We start from the raw sequence: 20,479 nt of genomic DNA on the forward strand, positions 1-20,479 counted from the left end.
AACCTCGAGTAAAAGATTTAAGAAGCACATTAACCAATTGCACTTTATGAACTTTGTTTAGATCCCTATTTGAATAAACTGTCAAAATCATTTGAGATCAGAAAATGTGAACACTGAATGCATTTTGATGATATTAAGGAATTGTGGCTTTGTGTGTAATGACACTGTGGTTATGTTTTTTTAAATTTAATTTTTTATTTTTGTCTGCGTTGGGTTTTTGTTGCTGTGTGCAGGCTTTCTCTAGCTGCAGTGAGCAGGGGCTACTCTTCACTGCGGCGTGCAGCCTTCTTATTGCGGTGGCTTCTCTTGTTGCAGAGCACAGGCTCTATGTGTACGGGCTTCAGTAGTTGTGGCACATGGGCTCAGTAGTTGTAGCTCGCGGGCTTCAGAGTGCAGGCTCAGTAGTTGTGGCACATGGGCTTAGTTGCTCCGCAGCATGTGGGATCTGCCTGGACCAGGGCTCGAACCCATGTCCCCTGCATTAGCAGGCGGATTCTTAACCACTGAGCCACCAGGGAGGTCCCTGTGGTTATGTTTTTAATGTCCTTATCTTTTAGCTATACATACTGAAACTTAATAGATGAAGTGATAGGATATATGAAATTTGCTGAGGTGGGAGCACAGAATAGATTAAACAAGATTGGCCATGGGTTGACAACTGTTGAAACTGGATGATGAGTACATGAGAGTTCATTATTCTGTTCTCCCCATATTTATATATGTTTGAAATTTTCCACAATAAGCTTTAAAAGATGTTGAAGTTTTCAAAAGCATTAGGACAGCTCAATTTTTACTTGTCTACAGTTTATGGTAATTGACAAATTCACTGTAGCATAGCCTAAGTTTCTATCTTGTATCTTTAAGAAGTATACCTTTCAAGGTACAAACCATACTCCTATTAACTTGTAATTACAGACTTCCTTACTGTTTAATACTTTCTTATATAAACACTGCAATGTCATATCATTTAAATTCCTAGGATGTTCTATTAAGTGTCGTGCACAATAATTATAAATCAACCCACCTAAAAGAGGTCAATACTTAACAGCAATACACCATCTAATACTCAGTTTCAGACACAAAAAGTTATACAAAAAAGTTTTATTAAGTACAGTTTCATATCTAGAAGAACATCCAATATTACAATGTGATTGGATCTTTAGGATACATAATTTATTCTTAAAATACACAAGTTATATACAGACACTGGAACACTCAGTCCCCAAAATACTCAATAAAGATGTCTGGGTGACACTTATAGAACTGACCTAGCAATTTTTTCTTCTCTTTGGCAGAAAGTTTTGAATCCTCATCAATATTTTTTAGTAAATTCATTAGCTCATCCTTGGTTGTCTTCCTTGTATGGTCAGAATAATCACTTTGATCAATTCTCTGGCAATAAATATATCCTTAAAGTTTAAAAGTAAAAAGTTCAGTTAATGAATCTATTCCTCAGACTTAACTAGAAAAATCAAGCAACACTTTTATACTTATATATATTTTTCCCCATTTTGTAAAATGCATGTAAAGATGCTAAGCACTGCTGACTTTCGAACCCTGTCAAGTTGCTTTTTGACATAAGGAGGCTCTCAGCTAAGTCTGGATGGCTCTGAGGAGATTGATTAGAGTCTAGCTGAAATTAAAGTACAACTACTTACAGCAAAACACTTTCAAATAAACACCAGGAATTTATCCTCGTGAGACATGGAAGTAGTATTTCTCAGATTACCTGTGTCTCTGTTTGGATCTCTCCCCTTCTGAATGTCCATGAGCTTAACACTGACAATTTTATGTAGAGTTCCAGGAATCTCAAAAAAAAAAAAAAAAAAAAAGGAACATGGAACATTATTCTAATGCATTTTAATCTAGTGATCTATTACATAAGATCAACTTAACTACTTTCAGAGTTTTACCTTAAAAACATCTTTTTGATGATCCATTAAAAAGAGTACCAGAAGATCAGTTTTGCCTTTGGATAAATTTTTATTGTCAACAATAGCTTTTGAGAATATCCTTTTCACAACCATTCGGTTGTCACTCTATAAAAATAAAACAACACACACCCAACGGTATATATTTTTAAGAATTGTAATATAAAAGGGAATGTTAAATATTAATAGCTACTATCCATTTCAGCATAATTGATGCTGATGACGGATATGTCCTATAAATATTACAGATACTGAATACAATTAACATTTAGACAAAAGACTTACTTCTTTCTGTAATTTCAATTCAGAAGGATGTGCTGCAACAGCCATGAAATACAGTAGTCTTCTAAATTCTTCTCTATTTTGGGAATCCAAAAGCTTTAGAAAGAGCTGAGTAGCTTCTAATGCTATTTCAGTCTTCCCATTCACTTCAGTCAAAAGAAAAAAAATGCTTTTAATTTTGACCAGACACGACTATATCAAAGGGAACAAAATTCAAGTCAGAGCTTATGCTAATCAGTAAACTTATCCAAAATGATGTTCAAAAGCAAAACAAAAAGACTAGGAATTACAATGAATGACCAATACCATCAAGAAAGCCTGTACTTGGGACTTCCCTGGTGGCACAGTGGTTAAGAATCCACCTGCCAATGCAGCGGACACAGGTTCAATCCCTGGTCCGGGAAGATCTCGCATGCCGCAGAGCAACTAAACCTGTGCGCCACAACTGCTGAGCCCACATGCCACAACTACTGAAGCCCGCGTGCCTAGAGCCCATGCTCTGCAACAAGAGAAGCCACCGCAATGTGAAGCCCATGCACCTCAAGGAAGAGTAGCCCCTGCTTGCCGCAACTAGAGAAAGCCCGCACGCAGCAACGAAGACCCAACACAGCCAAAAATAAATAATTAAAAAAAAAAAAGCCTATACTCAAATTGGCCAGTCCTAAGTCCTTGTTGTACACAAATCTTAAGATGTTAAATCTAACTTGGTTTGTAAATAAATTCTCAGTCTATGTTTTCCAATAATTCACTACATTTCGAGGGTACACTTTGTATACAGTACTGATGTATCCAACTCTACCTGAGAAAAATAAAGGATTCTCTGAAACCTGCAACTTGTTTTCAACAAGCCATATGGAACAGTCTGGCTCACTGGTACAGAGACAAAGCAGAGTGTCTGCCATTGTGAAGAGAATGAAGGGGGAATGGTGATAGTGCTGATAACACTTTCTGAAAAAGAGAACTGCTACTCTATGCTTATTAAGCTTCCAGTGAATGAGAGCAGCATTCGCCTGTAGCAACCAGAATTCCCTGAATAACTTCAGAGCTTATTAAAGCCTCTTTCCAAATGAGGCCTAGAAGTTTTGGAAAAAACACACTTTCCATGGATTAATCCAGATCCACTCTCAGCTTGAAGTAGTACCATTTTGGTTAATTTTGAGGACAAGTAACGTTTTCCTGTTCCCTCCAAAAGAGAAATTCTTGTATCCAGTAACATCTTACTTACCTAGGAGTTCTGCAATTCCATTATGAACATCAGATAGGTGATTTAACAGAGGTTCCCTACTACTGTAATATTTGCTAATGGCATCAAACAGAAGTTCTTTCACTAAGTCTGTTCTATCTGGTTGCTCAGGAAAGTTTCTGCTTATGTCTACAACCATCTGGTCTGGAAGGTATTCCAAGCAGTCAATTGCTGAAGAAAGCCACTCATCTTCCCTATGGGAGAAAATAATTATTATTTTAAAAAGCAAAGGATAACCAACATACACTCAGTACCTAATTTACTAGCTATTTCAAGTTTCCTACCAGAATAAATCTCTAAACACCTAGATAAAGAGATGTGTAATTCTTTTTAATATATAGTTAGATCATGAATCACAGATAAAAAGTTGGGTTTAATATGTCTTTTTTTTTTTAAGTGAAAACAGAATCCATCCACTACAATATAGGCCTGAGAAAAACATCAAAATTCAAACTCTGCTCCTTAAATTTACTATGGAGGTCCAGAAACTCTAAGTTGCTTGCTCAGGGTCCCAGGTAGGGCTAGATCCCAGATCTGACTCTTAGACCAGCATTTTTCTAATATAGTATTGCTTACTTCAAAGCTCTGTGTATGATCTATCATCTCTGACTTTGGCTAGAAGAGAATACAGGAAGATAAGGTACGGTTTCAAAATAATTAACTATTAATTACCATTTCTAATAAAATGCCAGTTGGGTAACTTAAGAAAATTGCTACATTTCAAGGAACAGAATGACTAAGTTTTTTTTTTAATGTCTTTATTGGAGTATAATTGCTTTACAATGGTGTATTTCTGCTGTATAACAAAGTGAATCAGCTATACATATACATATATCCCCATATCTCCTCCTTCTTGCGTCTCCCTCCCACCCTCCCTATCCCATCTCTCTAGGTGGTCACAAAGCACCGAGCTGATCTCCCTGTGCTATGCAGCTGCTTCCCACTAGCTATATCTATTTTACATTTGGTAGTGTATATATGTCCATGCCACTCTCTTACTTCGTCCCAGCTTACGCTTTCCCCTCCCTGTGTCCTCAAGTCCATTCTCTACGTCTGCATCTTTATTCCTGTCTTGCCCTTAGGTTCTTCAGAACCTTTTTTTTTTTTTAGATTCCATATATATGTGTTAGTATACAGTATTTGTTTTTCAATTTCTGACTTACTTCACTCTGTATGACAGTCTCTAGGTCCATTCACCTCGCTACAAATAACTCAATTTTGTTTCTTTTTATGGCTGAGTAATATTCCATTGCATATATGTGCCACATCTTCTTTATCCATTTATCTGCAGAATGACTAACTTTTAATATTCAATTTGTTAATATATATAGTTTAAAAAAAAATCATGTCCTCCACTGCTGTGGACTCAGGACAATTAATTCTGCCACCACCCAGGTCATGTCATTTCCTCTAGTCATCAGCTTCATCATAAGATGTAGATAGATGAACTTTAAGGTCAATTTCTGATTCTGTACTTAAAATTTAAGGTAATCATAAATTTTTTTCACATGTTACTTTAGATTGTAGAAATGTAATTTAAATTCTTGTAGAATAATAAGCTTCCTCTTTATATAGAGTTCAATAAGTAGTATGTTGGGATTAATTTTTTCACATAAGGGTTTAAGGTACCTTTTGACATTCAGTTGTTTATTAATAATTCATTAGAATGCAGAAATGGTAAAGTATAGTAAAAATATAAGTTGTATTCCTTTCAAACATTTGCATCTTCCTAACTACTGGAACACTATCTGCTAAGGCAAAAATCACTAAAAAGTAAACTAGAAAATACAAGATTTTAACATTTAATAATTTTACTTAGGGGAAGAGTTTCAAGGTTATAAGGAATATAGAACTCCTCCTTAAGGAAAAATGAAATCATAATTCCCTTAGCACCTGGAGTTAAGCCTTCAAATTTTTAATCAGGAGAGTGTAGTCAGAGGTGAGAGCAAGAGTTATTCCATGATGTTTCTTTAATAAAACTAGTTAATTTAAAAACATACTTAGTTGTTTTTAATCGTTATTTTTAATATGGTTGTAAAACTAAATATAATGGCAGAACTAATTCTTAAAAGAGGACTCATGTATGAACAGTATAGTAAACTCAATATAAAATAATAGATTTTTATCACAACAACCAGGAAGTTGGTGATGCAATAAATATATATATATGCTTAACTTATAATAATACATATGGGATAAGTATATATTCTTTTTTTTAAACATCTTTATTGGACTATAATTGCTTTATAATGTTGTGTTAGTTTCTGCAGTATAACAAAGTCAATCAGCTATATGTATACATACATCCCCATATCCCCTCCCTCTTGCATCTCCCTCCCACCCTCCTTATCCCACGCCTCTAGGTGGTCACAAAGCACTGAGCTGATCTCCCTGTGCTAAGCGGCTGCTTCCCACTAGCTATCTATTTTACATTTGGTACTGTATATATGTCCATGCCAGTCTCTCACATTGTCCCAGCTTACCCTTCCCCCTCCCCTTGTCCTCAAGTCCATTCTCTACATCTGCGTCTTTATTCCTGTCCTGCCCCTAGGTTCATCAGAACCATTTTTGTTTCTTTTTAGATTCCATATATATGTGTTAGCATATGGTGTTTGTTTTTCTCTTTCTGACTTACTTCACTCTGTGTGACAGTCTCTAGGTCCATCCACCTCACTACAAGTAACTCAATTTCGAAAAACACATATTTAATACACATTCTAGAAGACTATAAAAGCATATATAGTCAAAGGAGTCTAAGAATTTGACAAATCTGTTCATTTTGTTCCAGGTCCGTCTGAAGACCAGACAGCTTTAAGAGAGCAGACAGCCCTCCATTTTAACAAAGAAGATGGAACATAATAATTTTCTTCACTTGATGTGCAAGTGAGATATATGTGAAACAAAAATGAATATGAAAAATAATGACATTTAAATCTCGGTAATTTTGACCAAGGTAATTTTGTTCATTTTTCCCAATACTGATAATATCAATTGACAAAGCATATCTGATTGTATGGACAGAAGAAGTCAAAAGATTATCTTAAAACTAATATCTTCCTATACACACTCAAATTATTATATGTATTTCCACATACTGAGATTCACTGTAAGCCTTGAGAATCCCTCGATCCAGATAGTTCCTGTTGCTGACCAAGTCAGGCTGCCTCTTAGGTTGAGTACCTTTAGGTACCACCTCTTGCCGTTTGAGGAGGGAGTCAAGGAGTGGAAGGTCTATAAGTTGTAGCAGACGCCCAACTGTTTCTTCTTGCCATACTTCATTAACAACTGCACAGGGAAAATAACAAGGGGAAAGGTAACGATTAATAGTTACTACATGCTCACCACAATATCTGCCTAGGCAGGTCTAAGCTAATAAACTTGTGGCAAAAGAAAAAAAAAAGAAGAGAGAGAGTCAATTTTATGAAGTAGTTTCTTATAACAAAGTAAAACAATTCAAGATTTGTTTAAAGTGTAGGAGAACAGACTTTGGACAACAGGAATTCTTTTCATTTTTGTACTGTAAAAAGCAATATGGCTTGATAAGAGATCAAGTCATATAACATGTTAATAAGGACCTTGGAAGAAAGAATGATTCATTCAATCTGAAAACTGGTTTGAAACCATTGGCTGCAGATTATTCCGCTCAGGGTTTCCACAAATGGGATGGGGGAGGGAAGGTGGAAATCAGTCATTAAAACCACATTCCATTGCCACAGACAAGGAAGAACATATAACCCTGTTAATGTTTTAATATAATTCTCAAATTTTTATTTAACCTAATAAAATTTTAGGGAAAGATATATCTGAGAGCAGATTTCAAATAAATTTTTTAAAATCTGCATGTAAAACATTTCAGATTTGAATCTCTGCCAGCTGATAGGACAAAAGTCAGTGTTCCAGAATTGCAACACTGATCTATTTGTTAAAGATAATAGACCTCTGTTAAAACCTAATATAAACAGCTTTAATACACAGTGTGCTCTTTCTTTATGCTCTGAATATCTAAATTCTAATAAAGGTTAAGATTGAAAAAATTTAAATAACTTTATTTGAAGTTAGTCTTCTATTTCTTCCTGTATCATCTTTAGCTTACCTTGTGGAGACAAGTTTGCAGAGACATTTACGTGAGGGGATTCGGCAGGCTTTAAACTCAGATTTTCCCACAGATCCTCTAAACTTGCAGATTTGATATCAGAGGACTTAAATAATGCATCTGCATACCTAAAATGAATTTATTTCATAAATTCCTGTTTACTAGTAAGCCTACAGAAATATTTTTGAATCTGAGAGCTAAGAGTTTCTAGAAAGTTTATGTATTTCAGAGCAAAAACATAACAAATACAAATTCTAAGAGTAGAATGAAATATAAAAACATCCCACCTTCTTTCTCAAGCCTGAATATACACACTCTACATAAATTCTCCTTTGAGCATTTAGATTTAAGTAATTCAATGACTAAAACGTTAGTCGCCAATTTTAAAACATAATCAAACACAGTCAAACTTCATTATGCTTACTGTTTTTATTAGTTATCTCTCTTTCTGGGGCATTCTCTGGTAGATAGTGCTCAAATACAGAACTATAATGTCTTATTCATAATTCTGAAACCCAAAAAGCTTTATAAAACTTAAAGTTTATTCAGAATTCATATAGTGACAAAACCTGTTCTGAGACTATCACAGCCTTTATCTATCCCAGTTAGTGTGAATATTTTCACTGCAGAAATACTAATGTGTTTGATTACCAGATGCTATCCCAGACCCCTCTCAGAGTGTGATCTAGTAAATGATATATGTACATAATGACCTTTCTAAAATCTCCAAAGTTCCAAATTCCTAAACGCATTTGTTCCCAAAGGTTTCAGATAAAGCACATGGACCTACATTTGGAAAGTACTGACTGTGCCCTACCTTATTCTCCTACTTCCTTCTTATATAGAGAGAGATAAATTTTATCATGTTTTAGAGTTTAAAAAAACATTTGAAAGTCAATACACTAAAACTCTGACTTTGGGTCAGATCTGAATTGTAAGAGCTTCAATTACGTGGTCACCTTTTCAAAGCTTAGCTGAGGGGAATAAAAGGGAGAAGTTTTATCTCATGACAAATAACTAAGTTAGCTATGCACTTATCACCTACACCCATTTCAATCACTGGGTTCTACAATTCTGTCCCCCAGGCTCCCTTTAAATGACTCCTGCTTCTCCACCACTGCTGCCTACTTCCCCCTCATCTGTAGACCACAATATTCCAAGATTCCTCTCCCCATTAGGCTGTCCATATAGCTACTTAAAATACAATCTCATCATGCTTAACATCTTTCTGTGGCCTCTCCAACATCTGTGTGATCACGTGCAAACTCCTTAAAATGTCCTATGAAACTTTCTGCATACTGGCTCCTTTCATATTTCACATCTGCTATTTTCTGGATTCTAGCGACAACCCACCTGCTTGTCTTCACCTCTCCTGTTCTCATACCACTTAGTGTATAAACTCTCTAACATTTTTTATACTCTAATTGTAACCTGAAGCAGAAAAATCAAAGTTTGTTGATGGTTTCTGCTAAATATATGAACAAACGAGAATTCTAGGAGATACCAAATAAACAAAGGTTTGCTCTACTTTATCAAATTTACCCACAGACCCAGATTTTAGCCTAATTTACTGTTCCAAAAATAACAGACAGTCAGCATCTCATTAAAAAGTAGACAAGGGCTTCCCTGGTGGCACAGTGGTTAAGAGTCCGCCTGCCAATTCAGGGGACACAGGTTCATTCCTCCGTCTGGGAAGATCCCACATGCCGCGGAGCGGCTGGGCCCGTGAGCCATGGCCGCTGAGCCTGTGCGTCCGGAGCCTGTGCCCCGCAACGGGAGAGGCCACAGTAGTGAGAGGCCCGCGTAATGCAAAAAACAAAAAACAAACAAACTAACAAAAAAAGTAGACAAAATCCTGCCAATATCATGAGACACGCTACCTACTGCACTAAAGAGGTACCTCCCCCTGCCAATATTAAATGAAAATCTAACATAGACTAACCTGGAAGGTGAAAACAGTTTGTTCTCTTTGCCTAATTGACTGTCTTGGTTAGGTATCGTTGTGAATCTATAAAGGCTGCAACTACTATCTTCAAATGTAGGTTTTTTGTCTTTTCCAAAGACTTTGGTCGGAACTGCTTCAAATACTTTGTAGTCCATAAGTGCTTGACACACTCTCACCACTTTGGCCCGAGGAATATCTACATCACCAAAGTATTTATTCTGAATTAGGTGAGAAAAAATGACATCCACAGCTTCCGAACCAACAAAACAGTCATTGTGTCTTTTTAAATGATGCCTTCGTTTTTTCACCTCCACTTGTGTTTGAAGAGTGTTTATAATGCTGCTCCATACGTATGTGGCTCCAAATGGCTTCTGGGCTACACTGAAACCTGGAATGGGAAAAATCACAGAGTTACCGCACTCATTTGTAATAAGGTCTAAGCAATCCTTAAGCAAACCTCCAAAGTTATTAATAAGAAACAATTATGAGGGCAGCTTATTATTGAAATATGAAATTATTAGTAGCAACTCATTAAAAAATGTAGTGCTGAGCCTGCGTGTCCGGAGCCTGTGCTCCGCGACGGGAGAGGCCACAACAGTGAGAGGCCCGCGTACCGCAAAAAAAAAAACGTAGTGCCTACTATATGCTAAACACTGTTCTATGTGCTAGGATACAAGAGTGGGCAAAATAAAGTCCCTGTTCTTATAGACTTATTCTTTGTGGGAAGATACAGACACTATGTATATGTTAGATCAGTGCCAAGAAGAAAAATAAAGCCAGGTAAGAAAGAGAATGGTGTTTTAGATAGGAGGTCAGAAAAGACCTCTTTGACATGGTGATCTCATGGGATCTCCAGGGAAGTCCCAGCAAGATTGTTTTTAATTATCAAAATTATATTTTAAAATTCCAGGGCTTCCCTGGTGGCGCAGTGGTTGAGAGTCCGCCTGCCGATGCAGGGGACACGGGTTCGTGCCCCAGTCCGGGAAGATCCCACATGCCGCGGAGCGGCTGGGCCCGTGAGCCATGGCTGCTGAGCCTGTGCGTCCGGAGCCTGTGCTCCGCAGTGGGAGAGGCCGCAACAGTGAGAGGCCCGCGTACCGCAAAAAAAAAAAAAAAAAAAAAAAAATTCCAGATACTTCATAATTCATTACTAAACAAAGAAGGACGTAATTGATGCTAGTTTTCCAAATATGTGAGCAGTTTTAAGAACTGAATTATGGAGACTCAACTAGATAAATCAAGCTGAAACTAGACTTACTACCGGTACTGTATTTAGTCTCTACTGAGTAGAGCCAGAATCATGCACTGGGTGGAATCTCAAAATATGTCCAGGTCATTCCCCTGGTATCCAGAACTAGGAGTAGCTGTACTGTTTCCAGCCACTATGACTAAATAAAAGGAGGATTAGCATTTAATATTCTTAACTTCCTAACATACCAGAGATTATAGCTGAGATTTAAATGAACTTAATGTCTGTTCTTTAGTCTTTTTTCAAATCTTCATTATATTATTAATAGTAGCTAACATTTGAGGACTTACAATATGACTCTGCCTTCTCTCATTTAATAAACTGATAAACTTCTCTAAAATAGTTATTAATAACCCTATTTTGAAGAAATTGAGGCTCAGTGAATTAAACAAACCCTCAGTATTTTTTCCCCCTCAGTTTTACAGGTAGTAAATATATACTAGCTTTTCTTAGTACTTAAATATAAATATATTAAAAGTCAGTCAGGGCTTCCCTGGTGGCGCAGTGGTTGAGAGTCTGCCTGCCGATGCAGGGGATACGGGTTCGTACCCCGGTCCGGGAAGATCCCACATGCCGCGGAGCGGCTGGGCCCGTGAGCCATGGCCGCTGAGCCTGCGCGTCCGGAGCCTGTGCTCCGCAACGGGAGAGGCCACAACAGTGAGTGGCCCACGTACCACAAAAAAAAAAAAAAAAAAAGTAAGTCAGCAGGGCTTTCCTGGTGGTGCAGTAGTTAAGAATCCCCCTGCCAATGCAGAGGACATGGGTTCGAGCCCTGGTCCGGGAAGATCCCATATGCCACAGAGCAACTAACACCATGCACCACAACTACTGAAGCCCTTGTGCCTAGAGCCCATGCTCCACAACAAGAGAAGCCACCGCAACGAGAAGCCCGCGCACTGCAACGAAGAGTAGCCCCCGCTCGCCGCAACTAGAAAAAGCCCACGCGAAGCCACAAACACACAGTGCAGCCAAAAATAAATAAATAATTTTTTTAAAAAAGCTTTGAAAAAAAAAAGTTAGCAGATAGTTTTAGCATTAACCTTTCATTGAAGACTTGGATTAACTGAAAGAGCTTTAAGTGAGCCAATGAGATTAAAGAAACAAACAAAAAACAACTTTAAGATTTTTGAATCCTTAACCAAGCTATTTAAAAACACTTAGTAGTCATTACTCCTAAAATAAGATAGTTATCATAATTCTATGATATATACTATCCATAGTATACAGGAAAGGAAAATAAGCAAGGTTCAAACTTGTAGAGCTCAGATTGCCTATTAAGTACCAACAAAACAGACTTCTGGGCTAGTAATAATACTAAAGATGAAACACATAAATCATAACAGTTGAGCTACAAGTAAGTTAGCATAAAAACCCTAAAAGATAAGGCTGACTCCGTTATTAATTTGAGATCAATAAGACAACTGATGGGGGTGAGAGCCTCAATGATGTGAAAAAGGCTAATCTTCACAGAGGAATTAAGAAATAAAGAATATATTTCCCCATATTAACTTGCTGTTTAAATATGGAAAATCAGGAAGTCTTGCAGGTTGGATAACAAAGTATAAAAGATTAAAGAACAGGTTAGAGCAGGATAGTAGGCACCTGTGAGCCATACAATGTTTCCAGAGTTCTCCAGGCATAATATAATTCAGCCCTTTCAGGTCCCCTCTGTTCTCACTGACCATTAATTCCCAACCATTGCATCCTGGTTGCAAATATCCTGGGATATTTCCCCTTAAGCATCACCACCCGTAGACCCAAACTAACTCATGTTCGTACAGATATTTTAATACATAATCTACCCTGGACTTGACGAGTAAATGTGCCAAAACCCACACCAGGATAACCTGTTTTTTTAATGCTGACTTCACCAGTTGAACATAGATCCCCCACATGCTGGTTTGAAACTTCTTATTGATCATCATCTAAGAGCTGAAATGAACATTGGTATCGCTGACAATGGCCCAGTAAGATGAATTATTGTGACTTCTAAACAGGATTCGAGAGACCCAAAGTATACAATGAATGTTTTGTAAGTCTAGCAATCAGAATTTAAGCTTCAGCTTGTCCTCAAACTTCACTTGCATATGAGCTTGACAATTCTTTAATATTCATCACTGTCTACATCTTGATGCTTCTTTGTTTACATTTGGTTAAGCATGTTCTAAAAGCATCATGACCTAATGATCAAAGTCTAGAGACCAGCTGCGATAACCCTGAAAAACAGACTTAACTTTTATAATTTGTTTTCTTCATTTACTGATACAAGAATTAAACACTATGTTTAAGGTATGTTTCAGGTCTAAACTGCTGATTTGCAGGACTTTAGAGACTAAAATTATATCTCTCTCCATTTAGACACAGTCATTGAACACCAAACAAAATATGTAAGAAATGAAGCATAGGAACAAATTGGACCTGTCGAATAAAAAGCTTTGAGAAGCTATCAAGAGGCTCAGAAACTGTTTTAAACTAGATCTATAACATACTACACATGCTCTTGAGCACTGTATAAACCTAGGCTAGTTAACACTCAGTTTTCAAGCAGGCTCTTCTTTATCCGTGTGAAAACAATAGCCATTTTTCAAAAGCAAAGACCCATCCTTTGCATGTGTTTGAAGTCTACCCAAAAAAGTTTACCAGCCATAAAAAAGTTAAACTTCTAATATTGGACTTATGTGTATTTGTAACACTACTAATAATCATCTTTACTGGGCTTCCCGGGTGGCGCAGTGGTTGAGAGTCCGCCTGCCGATGCAGGGGACACGGGTTCGTGCCCCGGTCCGGGAAGATCCCACATGCCGCGGAGCGGCTGGGTCCGTGAGCCATGGCCACTGAGCCTGCGCGTCCGGAGCCTGTGCTCCGCAACGGGAGAGGCCACAACAGTGAGAGGCTTGCGTATCGCAAAAAAAAAAAAAAAAAAAAAATCTTTATTTCTAAAAAGGTACACTAAATAATCAAGTTATTCTAATAATAATTCCTTAAAAATCAAGTCATAAGGCAGATCAAGAAATTACATTTACTCATTAAGTCACAAGGGGATAATCAGCATCAACTATGGCCCTGCTGTGAAAACCAATTTAAGGGTGAAAACAATTCTATAATCATTTCAATCAGTGAGATTATATTAACTCCTTAGAAGATCAATAGACACATTATAAAACTGGATCCCACTGTAAGGTAAACATACACACAAGAGTTACTAAAACATGCTACTTCTAAATGAATATGTAACAATTTTATCTTCAATTTTGGACATTACACTGCCCCCGCCCCCAACACACACAAAAGAAAAGAATTCAGAGAGTTATGTTAGGCAGTTTTGCACAAAACTTAAAGAAACAGTGAGCTAGTGCCTTATTTCATTCAAATTTCCTTATACTTCACAGACGTTCAAATTATTCAATACTTGTTAGTTGTAGATTACTGCCAACTATTAAAATATTTTAAAGAAGGGTTAACACAGTGGTTCTTAGTGGGTGATTTCACTCCCCCCGGACATTTGGCAATGTCTGGAGCCATTTTTGGTTGTTATAAGCTGAGGGAGAAATGCTACAGATGTTTAGTGGGTAGAGGGGCCAGGGACACTGCTTAACATTCTACAGTGACAGGCCAGCTCCCGCAACAACAAAGAAAATGTCAGCAGCGCCGAGGTTCAGAAACCCTAGGTTAATTGAACCCTAGGTTCAGAAACCCTAGGTTAACCCTAGGTTTCCATGTCTTTAGACATGGAAACTTGTGTTAATGCAGCAGGCACAGTGCTAGGTTCTGTGAATAGAAAAAGACGAGAGTGTGGGTTCTGGAGTCCCAGAGAACTTGGTTCTCTATTCTTGGCTCCATCATTACTAATAATGCAATCTTGGGCAAACTGCCTAACTTTTCTGGTGCAAAACAGAGTTAATTCCACTGCTCTCAGTTACTGTGAAGGTCATCTAAGATATATATGTAAAGTGGCTGGCACGTACCCAGCAATTAACAGATGTATAAAAACGAAAGGGGAAATTGTCTCAATCTAGAAGAGCCGAAGGACATGTGGATTCACTGTAATGTAATATCCTGGATGGGACCCTGGAACAGAAAAAGGATATTAGGCAAAAACTAAGGAAACCTGAGTAAAAGTATGGACTATCAATATCGGTTCACTAATTGTGGCAAATGTATTACACTAAATGTAAGATGTTAATCATAAGGGAAACTGAGTGAAGGGCATATGGGAACTCTAAGCGCTAACTTAGTGACTTTTTGTAAATCTAAATCTATTCTAAAAATGTTTAAGTTTATTTAAAAAGTTAAAAAAAGGAAGGTCTCTTTCTTCCTCTTCCTTTCTTTGAACTAAGAAGACACAGTCCCCACCCTCAAAGAGTTTACCCTCTACCTATTCATACCACTTGGATGATGAGGTCAAGTGCTGAACAGTAGTCAGTCAAATAAAGACCACTAGCAGGTGAGATGACAAATGTGACACATACCAGAAGATTTCACTCCTCATCAGAAGATAACAAGTATATAAAATCCTAAATCATTTAGGATTTGAGAGAATTTTTCTTCAGAATTATTTTTTTTCAAAAGAGGTTTTAAAACATTACTCACAGAATTGTTAAGACAAAGGAAAAGGACTACATTTATTGGACATTAACCAAAACGTCATGAAAATAGATAAATGTAGAGAGCTGTGCTTCGAGTGTTAAAACTAGGCAGATGTGACTGAGTGGGGAAAACTTCCTATACGCCAGTATCAATACTGCAACACTTTTACTGCATATTGGTTTTGGTAATCCAAAGTTTGTTTTCTTCTTACACAGCATTAGAGATGTCATGCTGAAGACTGACATTGCCTCTGAAAAGAAGGCTGCAGGTAAACTACGTAAAATAAATAAAGAACAATTTTAGAATATGTTTAGAGAACTATTAACAAAAGTAGGCACTGGCCCCTGCTTTAATTCATACAGATTAATGAGATAGCATATGGGAAGTACTTTGAGCTCCCTGGAAAAGTGATACCAGGTGAATTCAAAGAATTAGGTTACAGTATAAAGGGATAACAGGATAACATACCACTTTCTTGCTTGTCTATATTAAAAGACAAATTTCTTCAAATTACTTACTAAAGGTTAGCATACAGACTTTATTTCTTCTACATAAATCAGGTCCCTGGTTGTTACAGCCCCTTTAAACTATGGAAGGATTACTAATAGGTAGAGAAACAAAAATACAAAGCTGCTTGCCAGAGGACACAGAAAGAGAATGGCAGGGAACCAAGAACACAGGCTCCCATTACCATGCTCGCTAGGACTGTGACAAGGCAACTAAAGAGTGGGAAGGGGGATGAACATAGGATAACAGGTAGGGTTCCAACTGTAGCAACGAAAACAGATGAGAAAACACAGTGGGCCCTTCTCTGCCCACTGCACCTGGTGTGCAGAAGACAGTGGTCCTTTCCTTGGGTTCAAATTCGATGACCAGCACTTCAACTCTTCCCTCTGAGAGTCATCTACTTAATTTTGAATATATATTCCCTTATATGAAGCACCTGTTCACTAATGACCAAAGCTCAGAACAGGAATTTCAGCTGTTAGAGAAGACAGGACTTTCAATCACATACAATTTGGCAATTCCTTTCACCCAGAAAGTAAGCCTAAAGAATTCTCAAGACTGTTTCCAATATTATTTGATTTTATATTCCTAAACGATGAAGTATTTCCCTTCTCTTCACACTGTAAACACTGGAGAAATTCTGAATGTAGCCATCATGCGCTTATTTGAATCCTTTTAATTGGAGAGTAAGATTAATGTTAAGATCGTTCTTAGAAAAGTACAAATGAAAAGTGGTTCTCTATCACAATTTATCATTAGCATTTTGAAGATTGAAAGGAGCATCACTAATTGTAAGTTAAACAGAAAACTGGGGGCACTAAGATGCACCCAATTTGTCCCACGTCAATCCACTGACCACTGTCATCTTGAGGAAGGAGTCACAGTTTCACTGGTTTGCTTTTACAAATGAAAGGCTTAATAATAAGGGAACTAATTCCTACAGCAACCCACATTGTAGCTACAGAAAGGGGGGAAAGTTGTAACTTCTCTAAAAGGAAAACAAAAAAGACAAGTATTATCTGTACCCCTTAACTCTATTAACTGAGACGTAGGGTATGCTAAAATCGGAATTTTAGAACCGATCATCCGATTCCGTTCAATTGTTCGGAAATTTAAAGAAACCAAGATGTTAGCATACTAACATCCTAAGTAACCTGCCTCCCAGGACATGATTAAGCTGGCAAAATTCACCAGTGTTTCTCCTTATCTCATGCAACCATTGAAAAGGAAAATCAAAAACTTCTACTCATTGAAATACTGCTTATCCAGGAAGTGTAACTAATAAATACCTTTTATGCCAAGTTCCTGCCGGTAGAACTTAATGTAACAGAAACCTCTCACCACTCCCAGGAAGAGTCTGGGCAACAAACTGGGCAACAGAGGCACTGGGCCCCTGGCCATATTGTGGAGTCAAGGTTTGTGGCTGAGATAGTAACCAGTAATGATGTGCAGCACGTCTGGAGACCTACTGCAAGCGCCCGGCACGCAGCTGGCGCACAGACTAGTGCGCGGTGAAGTTAAAGTCCGGGTAACTTAGGAGAAAGCTGGCTGCGAGAGCACCAGGGTCCGGCACAGCAGCTCACCGGCGGGGCGCCGGCCCGAACGGCCACAGCTGTGCGGAGCTCTCGGAGGCGGCCATGGACCTGGCTGTACCTGGCGAGATGACCCGCCCGCGCGAGAACCTCAGCCTGCGCCCCCCGCCCGCCCCGTGACCCCCAGCGTTCCCAGACCGGGTCCTCGACACCTACTGGGAGGCCTCTGCGCGGGACTCTGGAAAGCCGTCAGGTTGAGAGCCGCCGCCTTCTCCCGCACCGTGGCCATAGCCGCAGCCGCGCGGACACCGCCGCCCCAGACCGCCGCACAACGAAGTGGGCGCCAGCGCAGCGGCCGCCAGTTAACTGGCCCGGGATGGGGCGGGGCTCCCGCCAGGCCCAGTCCCCGCCCTGTGATCGGCCGCTGCGCGCCGCACGCCGCCGGTCACGTGCAGGCCGGGGCCGACTGTAACCTGAGGCCCCGCGGGCGAGGAAAAGGTGCGGACCCCGCCTTCGAGACAGCCAGGTGGGAAGTATTTCGGGGTGCTGCGCCCTGCGAATCCGCGCCAGCCGCACTCTGCCCGCATCCCACCCCCGCCGTCGGCACAGCCCACGCGCAGGCAGAGGTATGCGCGCGGCAGGCTCAGACCAGCTGGGTGCAAAGCGCGTCCCGCCGTGGATTAGGTCTGGGGCTCGGCCAGCTGTTTAACTGTCTTGGGCTTCTGTGTCCTCACCTGTGACGCGAGGGCAGTATTAGTATCCGCTTCGCGGAATTTTTTAAATGAAGATTACACGAAACAATTCATGTATTTTAGTTGTTGGGTCTGGAACATAAGTGCTTAAAATTATGTCACGGTGATAAGTGCCTCGAGTTTTTCACGCATCCCCACCTGTAAAGAATAAATCTTTATCTGTTTCAGGAGAGCAATGTCTAGAGGTCACAGTCAGGAGGGCAGCTGGCTGGCCTTGGGGCTGGCTGCCAAGGAAATCGGTGCGGCCTCCAAAGTAACTCTGGGTCAGGTGGGTAGGGACAGAGTTAGGAAAGAAGGGAAGGGGGCTGTTAAGGGGAATTTGAAAACAGGGAATCCAGGGATCCAGCGCTGGGGTACCTGGGAAAAGATGAGTGGCGTAAGAGACCGATAATGCAATTGTCAGATACTTAACCACCCCCCGCTTTTTTTTTTTTTTCAAATTTGGGGATTTTTGCAATCATGTTAAACCTTTGGTACATATAATAAATGTCTTCTTAGAAGGAGGATGCCTGCGTGATCAGGTTATAAACCAGAATGGTTTTTTAAAAAAATTTATTTTATTTATTTTACTTTTGGCTGCATTGGGTCTTCATTGCAGCGTGTGGGCTTCCTCTAGTTGTAGTGAGCGGGGGTTACTCTATGTTACGGTGTGCAGGCTTCTCATTGCGGTGGCTTCTCTTGTTGTGGAGCACGGGCTCTAGGCGTGTGGGCTTCTATAGTTGTGGCGCAAGGTCTCAGGGTTTGTGGCGCGCAGGCTCTAGAGCGCAGGCTCAGTAGCTGTGGCGCATGAGCTTAGTTGCTCCATGGCATGTGGGATCATCCTGGACCAGGGCTCGAACCCGTGTCCGCTCTATTGGCAGGCGGATTCTTAACCACTGTGCCACCAGAGAAGCCTCAGAATGATTTTTAAATGGGAGTTCATTACTTAGCTTATTGGAGGAAGCTCCTACACGTTGTTGCTTCAAAATGCTAAGAAGAATACGAACGTGGTTATTTCAAAGAGCACATACCAAGAAATTGCGACCCTAGGGCCCCCAGTTTAGCGGGTTAGACGTGGGCCATTGCTGCTCCTAAGATTTAGAAACGGTTGCCAGGGTTGTCCTTTTTTTTAATGCGCTCTCTCCCCCTGGTGGTAGTAAAACCCAACCGCACCTCTGTTCAAGGAACTTTCCTTTGTCATTTCTCAGTTGACTACTCAGTTGACTACTGTATCTCAGAGATAAGATACAATTTAGGACGGGTTTCAGGTACTCAGTAGGCCAATTAACTTTAGTCTACCCCATGCTGTGTAACTGAATGAACACACAAGTCCATCCTCACTACTTGGGGAAAAAAAAGCTCATCTTATTTCTGAAAGCAAATCTTGACAAACACTAATATTGGGTCTTTTGAAAAAGGCAGGTGACCTCAGTGACTATTTTGATGAGTTATATAACATTTCAAAGAATTTTTACCAGCTTGTGCTGTCTTTGTCTATCTTACCTGGTGAAATGCTCTCTTTTACTTGTCCGCGTTCTATGTATCTTGGAGGCCTAATTCAAATCCCACCTTCTTTGCTGGACAGATTTTTCCAGATTACACGGATATATTCCTTCCCTACAGACCCATGACATTTATCAAATACATTTCTGTCTATGGCCCCATCGTACTGATACTACCTAATTATTTGAGCACACACCTCTTGATTGCCTAGCAAAGTTGGAAAACTGTTCAGGGCAGGGAGAATATCTTAACCGCTCAGATTTCTTTCAGTATCTGTCGTGTTGGGCACATAGTATATGTCTTATATAGTAATGATTATCCTCATTAAAATACAGAGCTTTTAAAAATATCAGCTTCATGCTTTTAAAACTTTAATTTTGTTGTTGTTGTTTGTTTTTGTTTTGGCCACGCCATGGGGCTTGCAGGATCTTAGTTCCTCGACCAGGTTTTGAACCCACGCCCTCAGCAGTGAAAGCGTGGAGTCCTAACCACTGGACCAGCAGGGAATTCCCCAAATTTAATGTTTAGGAGCCTCTAGTTAAAAAAACATTAAAAATCTCTTTCATATCTAGAAGTGTCACAATCAGTTTATGACATGAAAGGAAATTTCGTCCATCCCTTTCTGGATGAACCTAGTGCACTGCTACACAGCCTGCAGCCTCTTTCTTTCTGTTCTATAAAACTACTATAAAACAGCATGCAGCTAGGTAGTTTTTGCACAGTTTTTTTTAACAGAGTGCTTTAAACTCATTTTTATTGATTATTAAACAAGTGTGTCAGGTCAATATTATGTTTAGCATATGGGAAAACTTTGCTTGGTCTAACTTGTCTAAGCCAGTTTAGAGGCAGGAAACAACTGTTCTGGTGCAATCCTGC

The 20,479-nt window shown here is 39.4% G+C and overlaps 1 protein-coding gene across 2 annotated transcripts; it reads right to left on the reverse strand.

The window, feature by feature from the left end:
• Positions 1-1,086: 1,086 nt before the first annotated feature.
• DEPDC7 (DEP domain containing 7) lies at positions 1,087-17,716 on the reverse strand. 2 transcript variants are annotated; one of them, XM_027115091.1, is made up of 9 exons: positions 17,586-17,716; positions 9,492-9,882; positions 7,550-7,677; positions 6,552-6,741; positions 3,439-3,650; positions 2,217-2,359; positions 1,914-2,039; positions 1,730-1,808; positions 1,087-1,409 (listed from the first exon to the last, which is right to left on the reverse strand). In XM_027115091.1, the coding sequence occupies exons 1-9, from the start codon at positions 17,656-17,658 to the stop codon at positions 1,216-1,218; spliced, it is 1,536 nt and encodes a 511-aa protein (XP_026970892.1). In that variant the 5' UTR covers positions 17,659-17,716; the 3' UTR covers positions 1,087-1,215. The 2 variants fall into 2 exon arrangements, with proteins under 2 accessions (XP_026970892.1, XP_026970893.1); XM_027115092.1 differs by lacking the exon at positions 17,586-17,716 and adding an exon at positions 14,709-14,796.
• Between the last annotated feature and the right edge of the window lie 2,763 nt (positions 17,717-20,479).

The sequence above is a fragment of the Aethalodelphis obliquidens genome, unplaced genomic scaffold (assembly GCF_003676395.1).
Source record: "Aethalodelphis obliquidens isolate GAN/ISIS:26980383/991018 unplaced genomic scaffold, ASM367639v1 scaffold14, whole genome shotgun sequence".
In the NCBI taxonomy this organism is placed as follows: domain Eukaryota; kingdom Metazoa; phylum Chordata; class Mammalia; order Artiodactyla; family Delphinidae; genus Aethalodelphis; species Aethalodelphis obliquidens.